Source organism: Rutilus rutilus (assembly GCF_951802725.1).
Source record: "Rutilus rutilus genome assembly, chromosome: 2".
In the NCBI taxonomy this organism is placed as follows: Eukaryota; Metazoa; Chordata; class Actinopteri; order Cypriniformes; family Leuciscidae; genus Rutilus; species Rutilus rutilus.
Window position 1 is genome coordinate 62,041,083 of NC_140210.1, and position 22,033 is coordinate 62,063,115.

Here is a 22,033-nt window from a genome sequence, read left to right on the forward strand (position 1 = left end):
ATTGACGATGATAACGTGATGTGATTGGCCTGATGCCAACAAGTTCATGGCTTCCCTTGACACTGTCCTGACCAATCACAGGGGAGCAGTGTCGTGACAATAGCGTCACCTGATTGGTTAATCATTCTTTTTTTTTTCTATCAAGGGATGCCAACTCAGCCTGGCCTCCTCACAGACACAGGGTGCAGTACCATGTTTTCAACGCTCATTCACCATGTCACTTTTATAGGGGCGCTGTTTTACACATCATAAAACACTCAGTAATGAATGAAGAGAGACGATGAGGAGATGACAGAAGGATTGCGTAAACTGTGAAAACAAAAGTGTTTATTAAATGACGATTATATTCTGAAAAAGTGAGGAAGCCTGGCTTCCCTTGGCCTCCGCAAGAAAACGCCACTGGAAACATGGAAAGTACACAACACTTTGGTTTAACACTTTCAAAAGATTAAAATACAACACAGAACAGAGAAGGGATAGTATAAAAATCTCTTAATCATTAACTTATGAGAGATCAGTCCAGAGTCCAGCTGCTTACGCAAGGTTGCTTTTTATTGATTTTAGTTTTGCGTTTAACTCCATTCAACCACAGAAACTGTTGGAGAAAGTTACGAGTTAACCCTTTTATAAGGAAGTGGTATTATTCCTTCTTAACAAACAGGACACAACAGGTGAAATTGAACTCAGTGTTGTTGGATGTTGCAGTGAGTAGTACAGGAGTCCTGCAAGATGCCGTAAGTACGCCACTTCTGTTTACTCTGTACACAAATGACAGCATTAGCCAGCAGTCAAACCAATTTATTGTGAATTTTTCGGATGACACGGTTTTATTGCTCTTGTTGATGAGAGACTGCAGTATTGACGACTACAAAGCTGCTATAGAAGCGTTTGTGGGCTGGTGTGACGACCATTATCTACAGATCATAGACCCCAGATCAGTGGGGGACAGGAGCTCTGCTGGGGTTCTGGTGAAGCTATTAAACGGGTTGCTTCTTATAAATATTTGGGGTCCACATTGACAGTGAGCTTAAATGGCACACCCGTGTCATGGGTGTGCACAAGGGTCCATCAGCGCTTACATTTTCTACGGAGATTACGATTATTTGTAGTGAGCAGGAATATTATGTTAATTTTTTATAAAGCAACGATAGAGTGTTTTAAGATATTTAATTATTGTTTGGTTCTGAAGTTTAACAGTAAAACTGAGAGCTCAAATAAATAACTTGGTGAGAGTGTCAGTAAAAATCATGGGGACACAGACAATCAGCTCTTTACAGGATATCTTTGAGCTTTGCACCATCCAGCAGGACAACAAGATTTTATTAGACTCTTCTCATGTGTTGTGTCCTGAGTATGTGCTGATGAACTTTGGTCGGAGATACAGGGTTACATTATGCAAGTATAACCGATATAAATATTCATTTGTACCGCTGTCTGTTAAATTAATTAATGATCAACTGCAGCAGGAAGTTAAATAACGGCAATAGCTGGTACAAGAGTACAAGAGCAGGAACTGAGGGCTGTGTTATGTTATATGATATATGTACTGTTGTTATGATGTAGGATTTTAGGATTTGGAATGTTCGTTAATGTTGTATATTAATCTATTAATCTAATCTATCTATCTACTAATCTAAAACACATTTCTCCTAAGGGAGACAATAAATGCTACCTTGACCTTGACCTTGACCTTGTCTATCGGGCAGAATCCTTTTGCAGAAGAAATATCTCAACTAATTGACCCGTCGTCGTCTCTTTATTGTTCTCCTTATAACTGATCAAAAAAAGCAAAACTGGAATGTTTAATTTTATATGGAAAAAACAAAACTCACATATCTAATATACCAAAGTGTGTATTGAAGAGAGTCAGAGGATTAGACTTTCTGCTCAAATGGGATTTTGAGATTTCTAAATCGCCTATTAAGCTTTCAAATGTCCATAAGCAGATATTGCACTTCTGGAAATGATATTCACACACATAACTTCACACACATGGATCCAGCCTGTGGAATAATAGAGCCATTACAATAAATATGAAGACATTATTCAAACAAGAGTGGCATGAGAAAAAAGTTTGATAGATGAAGCTGGTCAGTTTATTCAATATAATTTTTTCATGGAGAAATGTAAAGTGTTATTGATACTTTGCAGTCACGTGACTACCACGGATACCTGGCGGGCAACAAACGGGTATTTTCAACGTTGAGTCCTGTAGTTCCAGGACTTTCTAGTAGCTATCAAGTCTGTTAGCGAGCTAGCTGCATATGGACTAGGATTAACTCCAAGGTAGCTAAATTGTGTAAAACATACAAGTTTTTTTAAGATAGTCGAGCAGTAATAATTCCTCCGTAAATAATCTAGCTCTACTGTTGGGTCATCTCTGGTTCTCGGTGAAAATCATAGATATCGCAAACCTCAAAACAACCTATCACACACTTATGTTATTGTTAGCAAAAGACGACAGCTGTTACTGTACGTTCACACCGCCGCCGGCGAGAGCGTCAAAGTGCTCGGAAATCATTCATTTTCAATGAATTTTGCCGGTCTCGCCGGCGGCGAATGTGAACGTACAGTTAGCCTAGCTTAGACTCATAACACAAACAGCTGACTCGCCGAAACAGCTGGTGAATACTGGTGTTGATTGACAAAACTACAGTAACTTAAAGACACGATTAACTACATGATCATACACCCATTGTATTCAAACAAATGTTGAAATTACCTGTGATGGTAATATGCACAGACGTGTGTATACTGTGAAGGTTGCTTATCTCATCTGAGGTTAGTGCATCCAATTGCACAACAACTATCTGGCATGTCGTTTACACCTCAAAACACCAACTTTTGTACAGTAAAACTGGCGACCCTTGATTAGTTTACTGGGTTTAGTTGCTGGAGAACGACGTTCTTGCCCGCCAGCTAGTACTTGTGACGTCACGTGCAAAGTATCAATAGAGAGTTTAATAGTGTGATTAGAGCAATCCCTCTTTCATTAAAACAACTAATACAAAACACTCTTACATATGTGTGTAACTGCACATAATGGCATCTTTATAAAACAATCACAAATGTTTTCATTAAAGTGTACTGTATTAAATGTAATCTGCAAATTAGTGATGTTGTCGTGTCACCATCAGTGTCCCAATGCGAGCCTTTCTGTCCGTAACAGTGCCCGAAATCATGCACACTGATTCACGAGCTGGGGAGCTGATGGAGTAATCAGTAGAATGAATATTGTTTCTCACAGTAACTGCCATGCAGGCTAGAATTGCGAAACATTATTGGATAATTTTTATAATTGACATTTCTCTGGGCCAATCGGAATCTTAGCACTTTTTCTCTTGGCCAATTGGAATCTTAGTTAGGACTTGCGTCAGAATCTTGAAGCACACAGCGTCAACTGAACTGAGCTGAGCTCGCCATTTGATGAGACGCCTGGCTACCGTGCGAGTCTAATGGAAACTCACGCATGAATTTTCCTGCATTTTAGCGCCCACCAAAATGATTTTTTGTCCCGCCAAAGTCTTATTTGATCGGTGAGTAATGTAGATGAACGGCTGCGTTTGTGACAGGGCGTATGTTTAACTGAAAGAACGAGCAGAGAGAGAGAGCCGGTCGCGCGCGCGCACTCTCTGTGTAAACGACTTCACCGTCTCCAAACTAGGCGCTGTGTTGCTCTCTCTCCCTCGCACGCACATATTAATCAAAAATAAATCGACACGGTGGTAAAAGGTCGAAAGACCTTTTTTTTTTTTCTGAATTACTGCTGGGTGTGAATTTTGCTAAATAAGTTTCCTTATCTTCTCTGAAAAGCGTTCTGGACATTCAGCTGACTTAAACAACACTTTAATTAAACGAAATAAAACTATACAGTGATGAAATGTTTTTTATGTTGACACAAATCTTGGATGTCAGTGTCCTAACTGCTGGGACAATCACACAGCGCGCACGACACGTCCAATTCGCGAACTAATGACTCCTTTGAACCGATTCATTTTAATGATTTAATGAATGGTTAAAACAACTGATCTTTCCAACAGTGAACTCAGGTGACGTCTGAATCGGTGTAACTAATCAGTAACACTTTACAATAAGGTTATATTTATTACATAAATTATATAAAAAAGTACAGTTTGCTAACTCAAGCTTAAACTTCAAAATAAAGAAAACCACTTGTTTAAAAAAAAAAAAGAGCATATGACTACATTTTTCCACACAGTGCTATCAAGAATCGATAAAGAATTGGATCGATAATCAGAATCGTCAGTGGCATTATTATTGATAAAATCTTATCAATTCCCATCCCTATGTGAAGACCATAAAATTATAATCAAACATTAATTTAAAGAACATACGTGTTTTTTTTAATAGGTTTTTTTTTTTTAGAGTTAAAAGATTAAAACATTTTGCTAACATGAGGTCTTATTGTGTCACTGTCAGTCTTTTTACATCAGTGCAAAACTAGGGTATGCAGATTAATTATTATTATTATTATTATTATTATTATACATTATTCATCAGCATGCATTGATTAATCCCATGGCATGTAGAAAAAAAAAACATGCCATCCACCCCCCCCCCCCCCCCCGGGCGACACTGTCACCTTTTTTAGTCTGAGGAGTTTGCAGGTCTGGTTACAATCTGAAGGGAATCTAAAACTGAGGAAATGTAAACATTAAATAAAACATATGGGCGCGCGTCTGTAGGCCATGCGTCGACCTGTGCAGTTAGTTTGCGTTAGATTAATCCGCTTATTAGTATAAAAACTGGTCATCTTGTCAGGTCGTATGTGGCTCAGATGCACTATTGTGATTTGGAAATGTTTCACAGTACAGTTTTAGCCAGTTAACCCTTCCCTAGACTTTCACAAATCAGAATATTAAAGTTAAGGGCATAAGGAAGTGTTAACTGACCAAAACTGCACCGTGAAAATGTTCACAAATAGACCATTTGAGCCATTAATGACCCAACAAGAACTTATAAGCTGATTTATCTAATGGCTTTGACCGTTTTTATTAATGTGCTCAGACTGTACGTCATTATTACACAAAACACAGAGGCCAGAACAGTGAGAAACACCAGAGAATGCACCAGTTCCACTCTGGCTCCACATGAGGGCAGTTCCACTCCGGCTCCACATGAGGGCGCTCACAGGATGAGTGCAGTTCCACTCTGGCTCCACATGAGGGCGCTCACAGGACGAGTGCAGTTCCACTCTGGCTCCACATGAGGGCAGTTCCACTCCGGCTCCACATGAGGGCGCTCGCAGGACGAGTGCAGTTCCACTCCGGCTCCGCATTAGGGGGCTCGCATGACGAGTGCAGTTCCACTCCGGCTCCGCATGAGGGCGCTCACAGGACGAGTGCAGTTCCACTCCGGCTCCGCATGAGGGCGCTCGCAGGACGAGTGCAGTTCCACTCCGGCTCCACATGAGGGCGCTCACAGGACGAGTGCAGTTCCGCTCCGGCTCCACATGAGGGCGCTCTCAGGGCGAGTGCAGTTCCGCTCTGGCTCCACATGAGGGAGCTCACAGGACGAGTGCAGTTCCACTCTGGCTCCACATGAGGGCGCTCACAGGACGAGTGCAGTTCCACTCCGGCTCCGCATGAGGGCGCTCACAGGATGAGTGCAGTTCCACTCTGGCTCCACATGAGGGCGCTCACAGGACGAGTGCAGTTCCACTCTGGCTCCACATGAGGGCAGTTCCACTCCGGCTCCACATGAGGGCGCTCGCAGGACGAGTGCAGTTCCACTCCGGCTCCGCATTAGGGGGCTCGCATGACGAGTGCAGTTCCACTCCGGCTCCGCATGAGGGCGCTCACAGGACGAGTGCAGTTCCACTCCGGCTCCGCATGAGGGCGCTCGCAGGACGAGTGCAGTTCCACTCCGGCTCCACATGAGGGCGCTCACAGGACGAGTGCAGTTCCGCTCCGGCTCCACATGAGGGCACTCTCAGGGCGAGTGCAGTTCCGCTCTGGCTCCACATGAGGGAGCTCACAGGACGAGTGCAGTTCCACTCCGGCTCCACATGAGGGCGCTCTCAGGGCGAGTGCAGTTCCGCTCTGGCTCCACATGAGGGCGCTCACAGGACGAGTGCAGTTCCACTCTGGCTCCACATGAGGGTGCTCTCAGGGCGAGTGCAGTTCCGCTCTGGCTCCACATGAGGGCGCTCACAGGACGAGTGCAGTTCCGCTCTGGCTCCACATGAGGGCGCTCACAGGACGAGTGCAGTTCCACTCTGGCTCCACATGAGGGCGCTCACAGGACGAGTGCAGTTCCACTCTGGCTCCACATGAGGGCGCTCACAGGACGAGTGCAGATCCACTCTGGCTCCACATGAGGGCGCTCACAGGACGAGTGCAGTTCCTCTCTGGCTCCACATGAGGGCGCTCACAGGCGAGAGCAGTTCCACTCTGGCTCCGCATGAGGGCGCTCACAGGACGAGTGCAGTTCCACTCTGGCTCCACATGAGGGCGCTCACAGGACGAGTGCAGTTCCACTCTGGCTCCACATGAGGGCGCTCACAGACGAGTGCAGTTCCACTCTGGCTCCACATGAGGGCGCTCACAGACGAGTGCAGTTCCACTCTGGCTCCACATGAGGGCGCTCACAGGACGAGTGCAGTTCCACTCTGGCTCCACATGAGGGCGCTCACAGGACGAGTGCAGGATGAATGGAGGTCTATGGCGCTATACCCCTCAAAATCCACTTTCCTCAGGATATAATTTTTTGTCTAGTAATTTGAATGTTGTATTCGAAAGGAGATGAATTACACACTGCTGGGTGTTAGATTTTTTAGAGTCACTTATTTGCTTTAAAATGTCTTTTAAAGTGTCAGTGACATCACACACATCGTACGACCAGAGATACTGCTTTACGGCAATCCTTCAGTCACTTTGGTGCTTTCGCGCTCTGTACTTTCTTTTCTCTCAAGAAATAGGGCAACCCTTTGCCCACTATTAGAACGATTTATCATTGCACACCTGCGAGGCACTTTTCTCCTTTTTAATTTTTTATTTTTTTAGCACTATTGAGTGGGACATTGTTTTTGTTTTAGTTTTTTTAAGGTGGCAATACTATACCATATGTAGAACACCCCCACATAACATGACCTCTCAAATGTCAAAAGCTCAAGGAAAATAGATGGATTTCTCAGTTCAAGACTCTTTTAATCATTAGAAAAGTGTTGCCGGCTCCATGTCGAAGCGTTCAGAGAGTTATTGATCAAATGTGCTGATCAGTCAGTGTGATATGAGCTCTGACACAGAGAAGCTGTCAGTGAGTCTCTCTACAGCAGCAGAAACACATGAAGCTTCTGAACAGAGAGAGATTCAGGATTTTCCTCCTGCTGTTGAAGTTCAGTGTTCAGTGAGACTCAAGAGCATCAGTGAGACACTGACGGTGGGTAATGGAGACTGAAGCACTGATCCACTTCATCTCAGAGGTTCACATCTGCAGAATATTCCACTGTGGCGTCCCCTGATCAAATGAGAGCAAGCCGAAAGAAAGAGAGAGAGAGTGTGGGGTTTGAGTCCAGTCGAGTCCAAGTCTTTAACCAATCAAGTCCAAAAAGGCTGAGTCGGGACTTGACTTTATCCACTGATTTAGATTCAGGGGGTGGGGGGGTGGTTAATGTGAACGGGAATGCACATGTCTTCTCTACATTTGCAGCTGTGTGTTTTATATGACAGATGTTTGCAGTAGACCTTTGTCTGGTCAGACACACCATACTGTATTGTACGTGGATGAAAACGAGGCTGTGAGGGACAGACACACAGTCTTTACAATGGCATACAGTGTATAATGGTCATAGATCTGTGATGAACGCTGGGGATTTGTCTTTCTGGTTTGGTTCGGCCCATTTGAAACTTTCTGTAGCACATTTCATTGATGGCCTGAAGGAAGAGATAATTGATCTCACCTGGAGTGAGGAGATTTAAGGAGAGTGAGAGAAGCGGAGGGGATAGGGCAGACGGGACTGGCTTGTCGCGCTCGGGAAAGAAATGGGGACGTTTTGTGTTGCTCGAGACCGTTAGGGTTTGTCCGGCAACGAAGATAGATAGCTAGCTAGACCGACCTGTGTAGTTAGATAATAGTGGGGCTGGGGTGTAGGAGCGCTGGCCACATGTTCCAGGAACGGTTAAGAGCCGTGCTGCCCAAAGAGACCTCGTAAAACCCAAAGACACTTTATAAGTTCTAAAGCGAGCTGTGACGGCCAAAGAGGACTAATTCCGGTCAGAACCAGTGATTAATTGCCGTGACTGTGGGGACGGGAACAACGCTCAGGAGAGCGCGGGGAACAACGCTCAGGAGAGCGCGTGCTGTTGTGGACTGCCTGGCACGGCTGATTCCTTTCCCTAGACCCCGGGTCGGGGTCTTGTGTCATGGAAACGGGGAAGTGTTTTATATTTGAATTACTATTGTGAGCATGTATGAGTGAGTGTGTATGAGTGAGTCTATGTTGTATTTTAACAATTTGAAGTTTACGGCCATTATAATTCGTGTATGCTGGACTAGGGACGTGCTGATTTTCCACTTAAAAACCTGATTGCTGTGTGATCACGAATTATATTGTGCTGTGCTGGTCTGAGGTTAACCACTAGAGTGCAGTGGAGTGACGTGTTTGGAGTTTCACTTGTGTATCGCCGTTTGTCCTAGTGAGCGTACTGAGTTGATGTTTGATGAACTAAATGCTGTTTCACGTAATGACTACTTTTCTAAACTGAACATTGTCAATAAAGTAATATTTTTCATTAAAGCTTGCGGTGTGGTGTACCCTCTGTCCTCCATTAAAATCTAATTAAACCTCTTAAAAGAAACCCCAGCTAAGAGGTTTATTACACTGGTGGCAGCGGTGGGGTAAAAAAAAAAAAAAAAAAAAAAAAATTTGGAGGAAGAGTCCCAATCAGGAGCAGGCTCAGTAGTTTCAAACGGTGATATGGCAGCTGCTAACTCCAATGTAATTCCAGTGTCTCGCCCCCTTTTAATGCCAGAAACATTTACAGGGGTGGGAAGGGAATGGTCTGACTGGTCTGAACAATTTGAGATGGCGGCGCAAGTAAATGGGTGGAATGATGACCTTAAGTTAAAGTTTATGTCTCTATTATTTTCGGGTCGAGCAAGAGATATTTATGGCGGACTTCCTAATGAGGCAAAGAATAATTATGTTCTTTTAAAAAGTGCGATGGGTAAGTGTTTAGAGCCTTGTGAGAGTGCAGACTGGAATCGGGTAAGCTTTTCTTCCCGACGTCGGCTCCATAATGAGACTGCTCGTGAGTTTGGCAATGCATTAAGACGCCTGATTTATAAAGCTTACCCTTCTGCTGATGGTGCTACACAAGATTTACTGGCTCGTGACCACTTTGTCGCACATGTAGGTAGTGGTGATATGCGTATACATTTGCGCAGTGCAAAACCTGCCACTTTGGAAGGTGCAATTAATTTAGCGTCTGAATTAGAGCTTATTCGTAATTTAGAACATACACAATGTTCAGATTCTAAAGTTCGTGGTCTGAGTGTTCAGAATTCATCTGATAATAAGGTTGAAGTTTTATTGAGCATTGTGGAGGAGTTGCGTCAGGAGGTTAAGGCTTTACAAGTTACTGTAAAGGAAATACAGGTCAAGTCTGCACGTACCACTCCTCTGAAAAATTCAGCCGAGCCACAGGACCGTTTTCGGGCCGAGGCATGTTGGGAATGTGGTTGTACTAGACACCTACGCAGAAATTGCCCTTATTTGCAGGGAAACTAGAGGGGGTGGGCACAATAGGCCAAATGCCCGCCCCCACAGTTGTGCCTGATAAATTGGCCTCAATTTCTGCAACCGGTGCTGGAGTTTTTCTGACTGGTAAAATAGGTGGGTGTGAAACGCGGTTATTGATTGATACGGGAGCACAGGTTTCTATTGTACCCAAGCAGTTTTGGCTAAATGTAACCAATGGGGGGTCCTGTTTAGATGGATATCAGGGTAGAGTAGCCGTGGCGAATGGTGGGGAAATGACAATTTTGGGTCGTTGGCAGACTGTATGTCAGTTTGATTCCTTGGCTGTTATCGCTGAGTTTTTGGTGGCTGATGTTACTCCCCAAGAATTACTGTTGGGTACAGACTTTCTCGTTAAATTTGGGGCAGTTTTTGATCTGGGTGAAAAATGTTGTCGGTTAATGGGTAAGAAGCTCCCCTTGTTTAGTGAAGATTGTAGTGGACATCCTAAGGTAGTTAGGGTGCAGGCAGATATTATGATCCCTCCTCGTACTGAGGTTATTGTTCCTGGTAAAGTAGAAGGACTCCTTCCACAACATTATGAGGGTATGTTGGAACCTTTCTCCATGATGCTCCCAACATGTGACGTTATGGTAGCTCGAGTGGTTTGTAAGGTTGATGAAGGGGTTGTGCCAGTGAGAGTTATTAATGTGTCAGAAGATAATTGTGTTTTAAAGCAGAATATGAAGATTGGTACTTTTTTTTCTGATATAGAGGTAGGGGATAGTGCATTTGCTACCAAAGATACTGAGCCAAATTCCTCCCCTCCTTTGAGTGTGGACCATTTAGTGTCACATTTTGGGTTGAAGGATCGGGGGTTTAATTCTAGTCAGATCCGGGAAATTGAGGAGTTACTACATCGTAATGCGTCTGTATTCAGTAAGGGGGATAATGATTTGGGGAGAACTCATCTTGCTCTGCATAAAATAGATACTGGCTCTGCACAGCCTGTTAAACTACCTCCTCGGCGAGTACCTTTGCACCTCCAGCAGGAGGTTGTTGAGCAGATTAAACAGATGCAAGATAATGACATTATTCGTCCATCATGTAGTCCGTGGGCAGCACCTGTTGTTTTGGTAAAAAAAAAAGATGGTAGTCTTCATTTTTGCGTAGATTATCGTAAACTAAATGATGTAACAAGGAAGGATGCATATCCTCTACCTAGAATTGACGATGCTCTCGATAGTTTAACAAATGCCTGTTGGTTTTCTACTTTAGACTTGGCGAGTGGCTACTGGCAGGTGGAGGTTGACCCTCAGGACAGACCTAAGACTGCATTTATTTCTCGTCAGGGTTTATTTGAATTTAACGTTTTAAGTTTTGGGTTATGTAACTCTCCGAGTACCTTTCAACGCCTAATGGATGTTGTTTTGACTGACCTGCAGTGGACCACTTGTTTAGTGTACCTAGATGACATTATTGTGTTTGGGCGAACTTTTCAGGAGCATCTTCAGAGATTAAATGAGGTTCTTTTGAAACTTCGTCAGGCTAATCTTAAGGTTAAACCTTCCAAGTGTAACCTTTTTTCTTCCCAAGTGCAATACTTGGGTCATGTTATATCTTCTGAGGGAGTAATGGCTGATCCATCAAAGGTAGAAGCAGTACGGGCTTGGCCTACGCCAAAAACCCAGACGGAGGTGAGAAGTTTTATAGGATTAGCCTCCTATTATAGAAGATTTATTAAAGGTTTTGCTGAGATTGCTCGCCCTTTACATCAGCTCACCGAAAAGGGAAAAAGATTTGTTTGGGGGGAGGAGTGTCAAGATTCCTTTCAGCGATTAAAAGTAAGTCTTATTAGTGCGCCCGTTTTGGCCTATCCAGACCCTAAAAAGCCATTTATTTTAGACACTGACGCCAGTGATGTGGGAATCGGGGCTGTATTGTCCCAAGAGGATGGGGGTTTGGAGCGGGTGGTGGCATATGCTAGTAGGGCCTTGACTAAACCAGAACGGAAGTATGCCACCACAAAGAAGGAGCTACTTAGTGTGGTGACGTTTACAAAGCATTTTAAACATTACTTGCTTGGGAGGGAGTTTTTGTTGAGAACTGATCATAGTTCATTGCGGTGGTTGCATAACTTCAGTGGGTTGGAGGGACAGTTGGCCCGCTGGTTAGAGCAACTGGCTAACTTCCAATATAAGATCATTCATAGACCAGGGAAGCAGCATGCAAATGCGGATGCTCTCTCAAGGCTTCCTGGATCTGGGAGTGGAGGCAACAGGGAGGGGGATGGAAATTGTCAGTCTGAGGTACAAGTTCGAGTAGTGAGTGAGGCTGATGGAATGGGAGGTATCATACAAGAGAGGCAAGAAATAGAAGATGATTTGGTTAAGGCTCAGCAAGAAGATCCAAATATTCATCTGCTTATTTTGTTGAAAAATAGGTCAGGAAATGATTATAGGGAAGCGGAGCTAAACCCTGCCCTTGTTAAGTATTTGCCAGTGTGGGACCAATTGCAGATCCAGAATCAGCGGTTGGTGAGAATACCTCCAGTAAATTCTGACGCTGCTTCTGCAGTGCAGGTGGTTTTACCAAGAAGTCTGGTTCCAGGAGTCTTGTCCATGCTGCATAATACATCCACTGGGGGGCATTTGGGGATACACAAGTTACAAGCTAAGGTGAAGGATCGTTTTTATTGGCCTGGTTGGTTTGGGGATGTTAAAAAATGGTGTAGAGAGTGTCATGATTGTGCATCTAGAAAGGCTCATGGAAAGGCCCCTTGTGCCCCGCTTCAGATGTCTGTGGTATCCCGCCCATATGAAAGTGTGGCTGTAGATATACTGGGTCCATTACCAGAGACTTTAAATAAGAATAAGTACATTTTATTCATTGGTGACTATTTTTCTAAATGGACCGAAGCATTCCCCCTTCATAATCAAGAGGCTCAGTCCATTGCTAGAGTGTTGGTAGAGGAGTGGGTGTGCCGGTATGGAGTGCCTCGGAGTTTACATTCTGACCAAGGGAGAAACTTTGAGTCTGGCTTGTTTAAGGAGTTATGTAGATTGCTGCAAATAAACAAGTCTCGTACGTCTCCGTATCGCCCTCAGTCTGACGGGCTAATAGAAAGGTTCAATCGCACTTTATTATCAATGCTGTCATTGTTCGTGGATGAAAACCAGATGAATTGGGATAGATTGCTGCCATATGTGATGATGGCTTATCGTAGTAGTGTGCAGGCAAGCACTGGGTTTACACCGTATAAGGTGTTATCCGTACAAAGGATTCAGCCAGCGCGTTCTCGGAGACCACCAGCTTGGTCAAAGGATTATAATTTGATGTGACTCGAGGACGAGTCCTGCCTACCCGAGGGGAGGGGATAGTGTGATGAACGCTGGGGATTTGTCTTTCTGGTTTGGTTCGGCCCATTTGAAACTTTCTGTAGCACATTTCATTGATGGCCTGAAGGAAGAGATAATTGATCTCACCTGGAGTGAGGAGATTTAAGGAGAGTGAGAGAAGCGGAGGGGATAGGGCAGACGGGACTGGCTTGTCGCGCTCGGGAAAGAAATGGGGACGTTTTGTGTTGCTCGAGACCGTTAGGGTTTGTCCGGCAACGAAGATAGATAGCTAGCTAGACCGACCTGTGTAGTTAGATAATAGTGGGGCTGGGGTGTAGGAGCGCTGGCCACATGTTCCAGGAACGGTTAAGAGCCGTGCTGCCCAAAGAGACCTCGTAAAACCCAAAGACACTTTATAAGTTCTAAAGCGAGCTGTGACGGCCAAAGAGGACTAATTCCGGTCAGAACCAGTGATTAATTGCCGTGACTGTGGGGACGGGAACAACGCTCAGGAGAGCGCGGGGAACAACGCTCAGGAGAGCGCGTGCTGTTGTGGACTGCCTGGCACGGCTGATTCCTTTCCCTAGACCCCGGGTCGGGGTCTTGTGTCATGGAAACGGGGAAGTGTTTTATATTTGAATTACTATTGTGAGCATGTATGAGTGAGTGTGTATGAGTGAGTCTATGTTGTATTTTAACAATTTGAAGTTTACGGCCATTATAATTCGTGTATGCTGGACTAGGGACGTGCTGATTTTCCACTTAAAAACCTGATTGCTGTGTGATCACGAATTATATTGTGCTGTGCTGGTCTGAGGTTAACCACTAGAGTGCAGTGGAGTGACGTGTTTGGAGTTTCACTTGTGTATCGCCGTTTGTCCTAGTGAGCGTACTGAGTTGATGTTTGATGAACTAAATGCTGTTTCACGTAATGACTACTTTTCTAAACTGAACATTGTCAATAAAGTAATATTTTTCATTAAAGCTTGCGGTGTGGTGTACCCTCTGTCCTCCATTAAAATCTAATTAAACCTCTTAAAAGAAACCCCAGCTAAGAGGTTTATTACAGATCACATATACCTTTCAAAACTGTTTTATGAAGTTTTTGTCTACTGAAAGTTTTTTGGTTTAATGTATGATTTGTCCACTGTTTCCATGTGCAGGCCTCAAGACAGTTTCTAATAATGGGGAATGGAGGGAACCAACCATCTGCAGAACCCGACCGAATGAGTAATCGATCCTTGACTCCTCCTCCTAATTTCAGTAATGGAGCAGTGACCTCTGACCCCAGGTGAGTATAAACGTGTAGTGGGTAATTTAACTATGGGAGTCAAAAACACATTGAATGCACACAGAGAGATGAGTTATTTTATTTCTCCTCAAATCTGTAAACAAAAGGAAATTGACTTTTTTTTTACTTTTTGAAAATTAACTTTAAAACTTAAATTGAAATGTAAGACATTAATTAATGTAAGACAGAAAATACAAAACTGGTGTCTGTATTGATTTACTGTGTGATTTATTTATATATTTAACTACGTTTATATATTTGTTAACCCTCTGTGGTCGGTGGAGCGAGTTTCTCATCTCCAGTAATCAGCAGTCGTGATTCGCCTCTCACAGCGTAACATGCTCTAAACACACCTCTTAATCACGCAGAAGAATGTAAGCGGACTTTTTTTGTAATCAGGCTTTGAACGATTACGTAATCGTGGCATCCGTGATCGTAATCGCCATTAGAAATGTGATTAATGTGTGTAAGCCCTAGTTTAGATGTTGATGTTTTATTTGTCAGAAAAAGGAAGTCACTATTGTGGTGGTCAGTATTTGCTTTAGTTGGGCTCTTGACTCTTTTGTCTTTTTAAAGTAATTCCCTTTTAATCAATTGCAATAGCATTTACAATACAGATAGTTTCAAAGCAGCTTTACAGTGGTAACAGGAGAATTACGTCATTATTACACACAAGAAAATACAAAACCTCTTAAACACACCTCTTAATCAGTGTTACAGCTTTACAGTGGTAACAGGAGAATTATGCATTGTCAGTTATGTCATTGTGCAGCTTGTAAAAATCATTAGTTATTAAATCAGTTCAATAATACAACACTAGCATGCATAAAAATAAATAAAGGATTTAAGGTAAACCCTACCCTGCTGTCTGGATAACTCCTATATGAAGAGAGTTGCAGTAGTCAAGCCGTGAAAAGATGAAGGCATGACTGACTTTCTCAAGGTCATTAATGAAAGAAAACTTTAAAATTGAAAAATTGAAAAGCTCTGTCAAATATTACACCCAGATTCCCAACAACCGCTTTATGATATGGGGCCAGTGCACCTTGTATAAAGATCTCACCTCGTCAGACTTTACTGAAAAACATTAACTCATTTTTTATGCACAATACAGATAGAGGATATATTTAGGCATTTCATGAAACAAAACATTAAAAATGAAAATGTCAGCCGATTGTGGGAGTATTTGTGTTTCAGTTGGTTTACTGTATTATCGTCAGAATATGAAACTTCTGTGTTTCCACCTGTAGGTCCAACTTGCTGAAAAATCCCAGAGCTGAAGGTGATTGACATAATTAACATAATTAACCTACATTAAGAGTGTAAAGAATGTTTGCTTCAGGTAATGTCTCTTTCTGATGATGTTTTTAGATGGACTTCAAGGATGGGTGATTGTAGAGAATGGGGGTGACGGCTGGGCGCCAGAAAACAGTAGGAGACCTCATCCAGACGACACGGTCACCAAATGTTTTGTAACATCTTTCGGGTATGTTTGATATTTTAGATCCTTCAAGAAATGTTAAAATAAGACACTAACTCAATCATCAAGCCGATCCACACATGAATCACTCGTAAACTTTGTCCTCAGGCTATGTTTAAAGCAACAGCTGATTGATTTGAAGGAAAAAGGCTACAGTGATGCTTTCATGGATCTTCTGCAACCTCATATCAGAATATCAGACTGGTGAGCGTTCACTGAAACTCCAGCTTATGCTACAGCATCTTAGCTGGTGCTTTCAGACTCTACTGGGCTGCATGATATTGGGGGAAATATCTGATAATATAATATAATATAATATAATATCTTTATATAATATAAAGTATCTGCTTCAAATGTGCCTTATGCTGGAATTGTGCTTGGCACCATGAGAACCCAAAGTCATTTGACATTCATATTTAAATTTTTTGTTTTGTTATTGGCAGATTATTTTGTACATTTATTGTAAGAATATGCGTAACATTGTAATTTTATGTAAGAAAAAAAGTGCAGAAACTGAATTTTAATGCCATTTAAGGGATGGTTCATTTAAAAATGAAGTTTTTCACCCTTAATTCGTTCCAAACCTGTATGACTTTATTTCTCCTGCGGGACATAAAATAAGATATTGTGAAAAATGCTTTTTGTCCATACAATGAAAGTCAATTGAGGCCAGTGTTGTTTGAACCCATCGACTGAAAGTGAAACCGAAGTGAAAGAACTTCTGTTCCACAGGAGAAAGAAACTCATACAGGTTTGGTATGACATGAGGGAGAGTAAATGAAGACACAACTTTCATTTATATGTGTTTCACTGTTGCTTTAAGAACACAGTAGCAGTGTTAAATCAGTTCTAATCTGAAAGCTCATTGATCTGATGTCTTATCTGCAGGTATTCCCCACGCTATGACTGTGGGAGTGAGTATCAGATCTGTGTAGAGCTGCTCGATCAGAGGAAAAAGCCCATCAGAACCTTTAAGCCTGGGAGAGTTTCCTTTCAGCAGTGGAATGAGGAGCCGTGGTGTCAGGTGAGTCGAGTAACACATGCAGTCGAGCTCTTCTTCTATAGTCAAACTTACAGTCAGAGAGTCGTTGTCTCTGTGTTTGTTCTGCTTTATTCCAGATGACCTACGTCTTTAAGGATTATGGCCCTGGTGTTCGGTTTATCCGCTTCACTCACGGTGGGAAGGATACACAGTTCTGGAAAGGCTGGTTTGGAATACGGGTCACTAACAGTAGTGTGGAGATCTGCCATCCTCCAGAGAGGTAGCGTTTTCCAGCATGATCTTTTACATTCCTAAGATTAACAAAACTGATCTTCAAATTAGAAATTCTAATGATGCAATATGCCTTAAGGAGAAAAAACACGTGTAGCATTACAAAGCTCTCCTGTAAATGTGTTTTGTCATGATAAATGTTCAGTGTGTTGTATAATATCAAGAAAATGCAATTACCTGCCTCCTTGTTTATTATAGATGCCTTTATTGTTACACATATTTAGCCAATGTATTGGATATAATGCATTGCATTCAATGTTGTTATTTATTCTGTTTGTAAAAGATGGCTTATATTGTTTTGGCATAGATGTACAGTAATTGGTTTTGTATGTATATGTGACTGTGCCAACCCATGGTAAGAGGAGCAGAAAAGTGTGATTATGTGTGTGTGCTAGAGGACTCCTAGAACTTTAAATGAACTCAGCCATCTTAGCTGAGTTTACTGGAGTTCAAGGACATGAAGAGATGGACCGCTTGCACATGCCTGGAGAAGGATCTGGGAAACTTTGGAGGAGTGTCAACCAAATGCCTGTTGTAAACAACAGGAGTATAAAAGACTGATGAACTGACTGCCTCTGGGGATACTGATACGCCAGAGCCCCCGACGCCTAGAAGCCCAGAGCTGAGGACAAGAAACCCCAAGCAGAAGATGAGAAGAGCTTACGACACCTTTGATTCAAAATGTGATTATTGTATTGTATACTTAAACGATGAAGTTCTATTTGCCTTTATATTTTTGTTTATTATAAAAAGAAAAATAACCAATTAAAATAAATTTAATTGATTACAAAATCTGCCTTCTGAGATTTATGATGCTGGAAGACTTTTAATGAGAACATACCACAGAGGACTCTTCTGACCAAATTGTAAGTACCTTTTGAATGCTTATGGTTTAGGTCAGATTTGACTTTCTTTACCTTACCTGAGAATTGATGTTATTCGTCAGGTTGACGAGAGAGTCTGACTGGGAGGCTGAATGGAGCGAGATGAATGGATGAATGGCATTCCTCATGAATGGATCAGGAGAGATGCTGATATATCAGTGTCATATAAAGGAATCAGCAGGAGAGGAATAAGTGAAGACTGTGTGTTTGGATCTGATGACAAATCCTGGAGTCTGATCTGCTATAATAACAGATTCTCTGTCCATCACAATAATAAACACACTGATATTCCTGACGTCTCTTCATCCTCTAAGAGAGCAGGAGTGTATGTGGACGTGTCGACCGGCACTCTGTCCTTCTACAGCGTCTCTGACACACACACACTCACACACTTACACACACTCAACACCACATTCACTGAACCCCTCTATGCTGGAATTGGGGCTTTTCCTGGTTATAAATCCTATTTCTAAGATCCATTAATTAAAGTTTAATAGAAGTTAAATAGAAGTTAGAAATCTAAACACATCATAAACACATCTATAAAAACAGAATAATAAGGTTACTTTAATATTTATATTGTAAACTAAACCGATTTAAGAAAAGTACATTTGTGATTAATTTAATCATGAAGCTGTTTCTGAATCACTGATGTGAACTGATCATCACCTTCATCACCACAACATCCTTTATTAGATTCACTTTATTCTCTGCTCTGTTTCTTCTCTCCTCAAAAATATACACCAAATTAGTGCTTTATATACTATCTTAAACTATAAAATGAAATCTTAACAGCCTATGAACCAATACTTGTCTAGACTTTAATCTGTATAAAGACAAAAATAAAGATTTCAGAGTTAAAAACTCATCATCTGTTTAAGTGTGCTTGAGTTAGAGAGAGAGAGTGTGTTTTTAACTAGTTGGAGTTTATCATTAGACCTGTTAGAGCCATAACTACATGTATCATTTTGTAATGTTTTTCCTTACATTATTAAGAGTGATTATGTTTTTGATAAATGCATATTTTGTGTTATTTGTATTATATCGCAAGATTTTGACTAGTTTTACGTGCAACGTGTAATAATTTGAAGAAGTATAAGGAAGAAGAAAGGGATACGATGAACTATATCATAACTAACAATAACTTACAGTCGATGATAATGTTCTGATTAGACGGTATTGTTTTCAAAACACTTGCACTCTAAGGTTGCGTTCTCAGGCCACCAAAACGCCGTCGTCGTGTAAATGAACGACCAGAACGCATTCAACATTTTCAGTTGAAAACGGTGTCGTGTAAACGGGCCCTAAATTAATAACTAATGATTTTTACACTGGAAATGAATCAACGCTGAACTTTCTTAAGCTGGAGAGTGTCTGTTAGATCTGCAGTTCAGCCGAAACAATCTGTGTTGCATTATTGTCCTGTTATCTCTGTAAAGATGCTTTGAAACAATCTGTGTTGTAAAAACTTGACTGAACTTCTTGAACTGTAACAATTACTATAATAACTGTAAGTATAACTATAACTATAGCTTAATGTGGACGATATTCTGTTTAGTCTAAGTGTACACTGTTTTTTTACATTTATTACACTGTCTTCTGATTGAAATGCTCGAGCTCTTTACAGTAGGCTGTCGATTACTGTTCTGATTGGCTGTCAAAGGGTTAATCGTTGATCAGCTGCAAAAAATAAAATAAAATCTTTCCAAGAGTGATTCCAATGATAGTGTTCCTCTGTGTCATTATTGTTATAGTTGTGCTATGGACTTCACTATTCTCTTATAGAGCGTGGAAGAAATGTAATCTTCTATTATGTTTGCATTTACTGTATATGCATTTATATTATATTCATAGAATCTTAGAAATATGATGGTAATCAGATTATTGTGGTGTCGATACGTATTCTTATTAATGTATGTATGTGTATGTCCTTGTATATGACCGGACAAAAGTTAATGTGACTGAATGTATGGCCGAGACAGAGAGTCTCCATTCAAGGGTGTAATATGATAGACAAATCTAAACAATATGTTAGTTATGGCTAAGATGTATCTTGATGTAGCCTCGGGAAAACAACCTTGGGGGAGGAACAACTATAAAGAATGAAGGATCCCCCCCACTCTGCAGGCACTGTGTAATGACTGTATTCAAATTCAAATTCATTTTATTGGAGGATAACCCCTTGAGATGGAACATCTCGTTTTCGAGGGGGTCCTCAAGATAACACCAAACACTTACACACTTGCACATACTAAAGCTCTTCCTCACATCCAACCACCCCAACCTGTCCCACCTCTGTCCAAAGCGTATTCACATAAACAGTATAGTATGATATTAAGATATTACAGGAGAGAACCATATTTGATGAAGCCACCAAAACAAACAAATATATAGCCTACATATACATACATATACAAAAATACATACCTATATACACATACATACACATATGCACGCAAACATGCATGCATGCATACATACATACCTACATACACATGTACACATACATGCACATATGCTCTCATGCACACATACATACATAATCTCTTACTAAGGGCATTAATGAAAGAGAAGGTGCATTAGTGAAAAAGAAATTACAGGTCATACACCAGGGAAACATTTACATTGGTCACAGGATTGCAAGTAAGTTTAAAAGGGCTGACTTATAGAGAGTGGAAAGGAAGAGATGGACCTTAAGGAACAAGGTAAGCTGTGCCAATCAGAGGGGGCTTTAAATTTAAAAGCACATCTTCCGATTTCTTTAGATATATTTGGGACAGAAAAAAAGAGATGATCAAGGTGTCTCAGGCCATAAGTTGACCTATATAGGACTAAGTGTTGCTTCAAATAAAGAGGATCATTTAAAAAGATACATTTATAGACAAACTGAAACCAGTGTAGCTGTCTTCTGGCCTTTGGTGATAAGAGATTAAATTTGCTGGTACATATGACAATGATGGGTTAGAAACAGACATCTCAACACAAATCGACAGAGACTGTTATAAACAACATTTAAGGATTTAATGTATGATTCTGTTGTACTCATATAGACAAAGTCAGCATAATCAATAATAGGAAATAAAAGCTGAGTTACAATTCTTAATCTAATCAATTGTGTGAAGCAATTAATTGAACGGTATAAAAGTCTTAAATTATAATGTACTTTTTTCACTATAGAGTCAATATGAGGCCTGAAGGAGAGGCTGGAGTCGAGCCAGAGGCCCAGATATTTAAATTCCTCAACATTCTCCATAAATGTACCATCTAAGAATTGAATTGTTAGACTATTACCTTGGTTATGTCGGGCAGACCTAGTGGAAAATAACATACTATATGACTTACTATTATTAGTCCATTATCCGAGAACCACTTTTGAATAGTATTAAAATCAAGTTGCAGTGAGGATTGAATCGAATTAATATCACATTTTGAGGAATAAATAACTGTATCATCAGCATACAAGAGAATTTGACTGTCAGAGCACATTTGTGGGAGATCATTAATGAAAATTTTAAATAAAAGAGGACCTAAACAAGAACCTTGAGGAACACCCTTTTCCATTATCATGAACTGAGAGGGAGCACCATTGAAAATTACACACTGACATCTGTAGTGAAGATAAAATGGACTGTTCAGAGAGACCAATGTTATATAATTTATCAAGGAGAATACAGTGATCAACCAGATCAAACGCTTTGGTAAGATCTATAAATATTGCTCCAGTGGACATATTATTGTCCAAAGAAGATGTAGCATCGTTAAAATTTTTTGTAAGAGCAGTAGTGGTGGAGTAATTGGGCCTAAAACCTGATTGGTTTGGAGAAAAAATAGAAAACTCATTAATGTATTTAAACAGTCTCTTGAATATAATTTTTTTCAAATACTTTTACTACATTACTAATAATTGAGATTGGTCTGTAATTGTTAGGATCAAGAGGATCACCACTTTTGTATAAAGTTGTTACTCTAGCACACTTCCACATGACTACTTTACAAGTAGATATAGATAAATTAAATAGATCACATAATGGATATGCTAGAACATAAGAGGCAATCTTAATAAACTT

General features: G+C 41.2%; 1 protein-coding gene across 1 annotated transcript; it reads left to right on the plus strand.

Moving 5' to 3' along the window:
* Nucleotides 1–562: 562 nt before the first annotated feature.
* Nucleotides 563–19,693, plus strand: LOC311286273 (F-box only protein 6-like). Its single transcript, XM_084402415.1, has 7 exons — nucleotides 563–734; nucleotides 14,202–14,329; nucleotides 15,580–15,611; nucleotides 15,701–15,815; nucleotides 15,918–16,013; nucleotides 16,698–16,833; nucleotides 16,929–19,693. Exons 2-7 carry the CDS (start codon nucleotides 14,223–14,225, stop codon nucleotides 17,073–17,075), a joined length of 633 nt encoding a protein of 210 aa, XP_084258541.1. The 5' UTR covers nucleotides 563–734; nucleotides 14,202–14,222; the 3' UTR covers nucleotides 17,076–19,693.
* The last annotated feature ends 2,340 nt before the right edge of the window (nucleotides 19,694–22,033 follow it).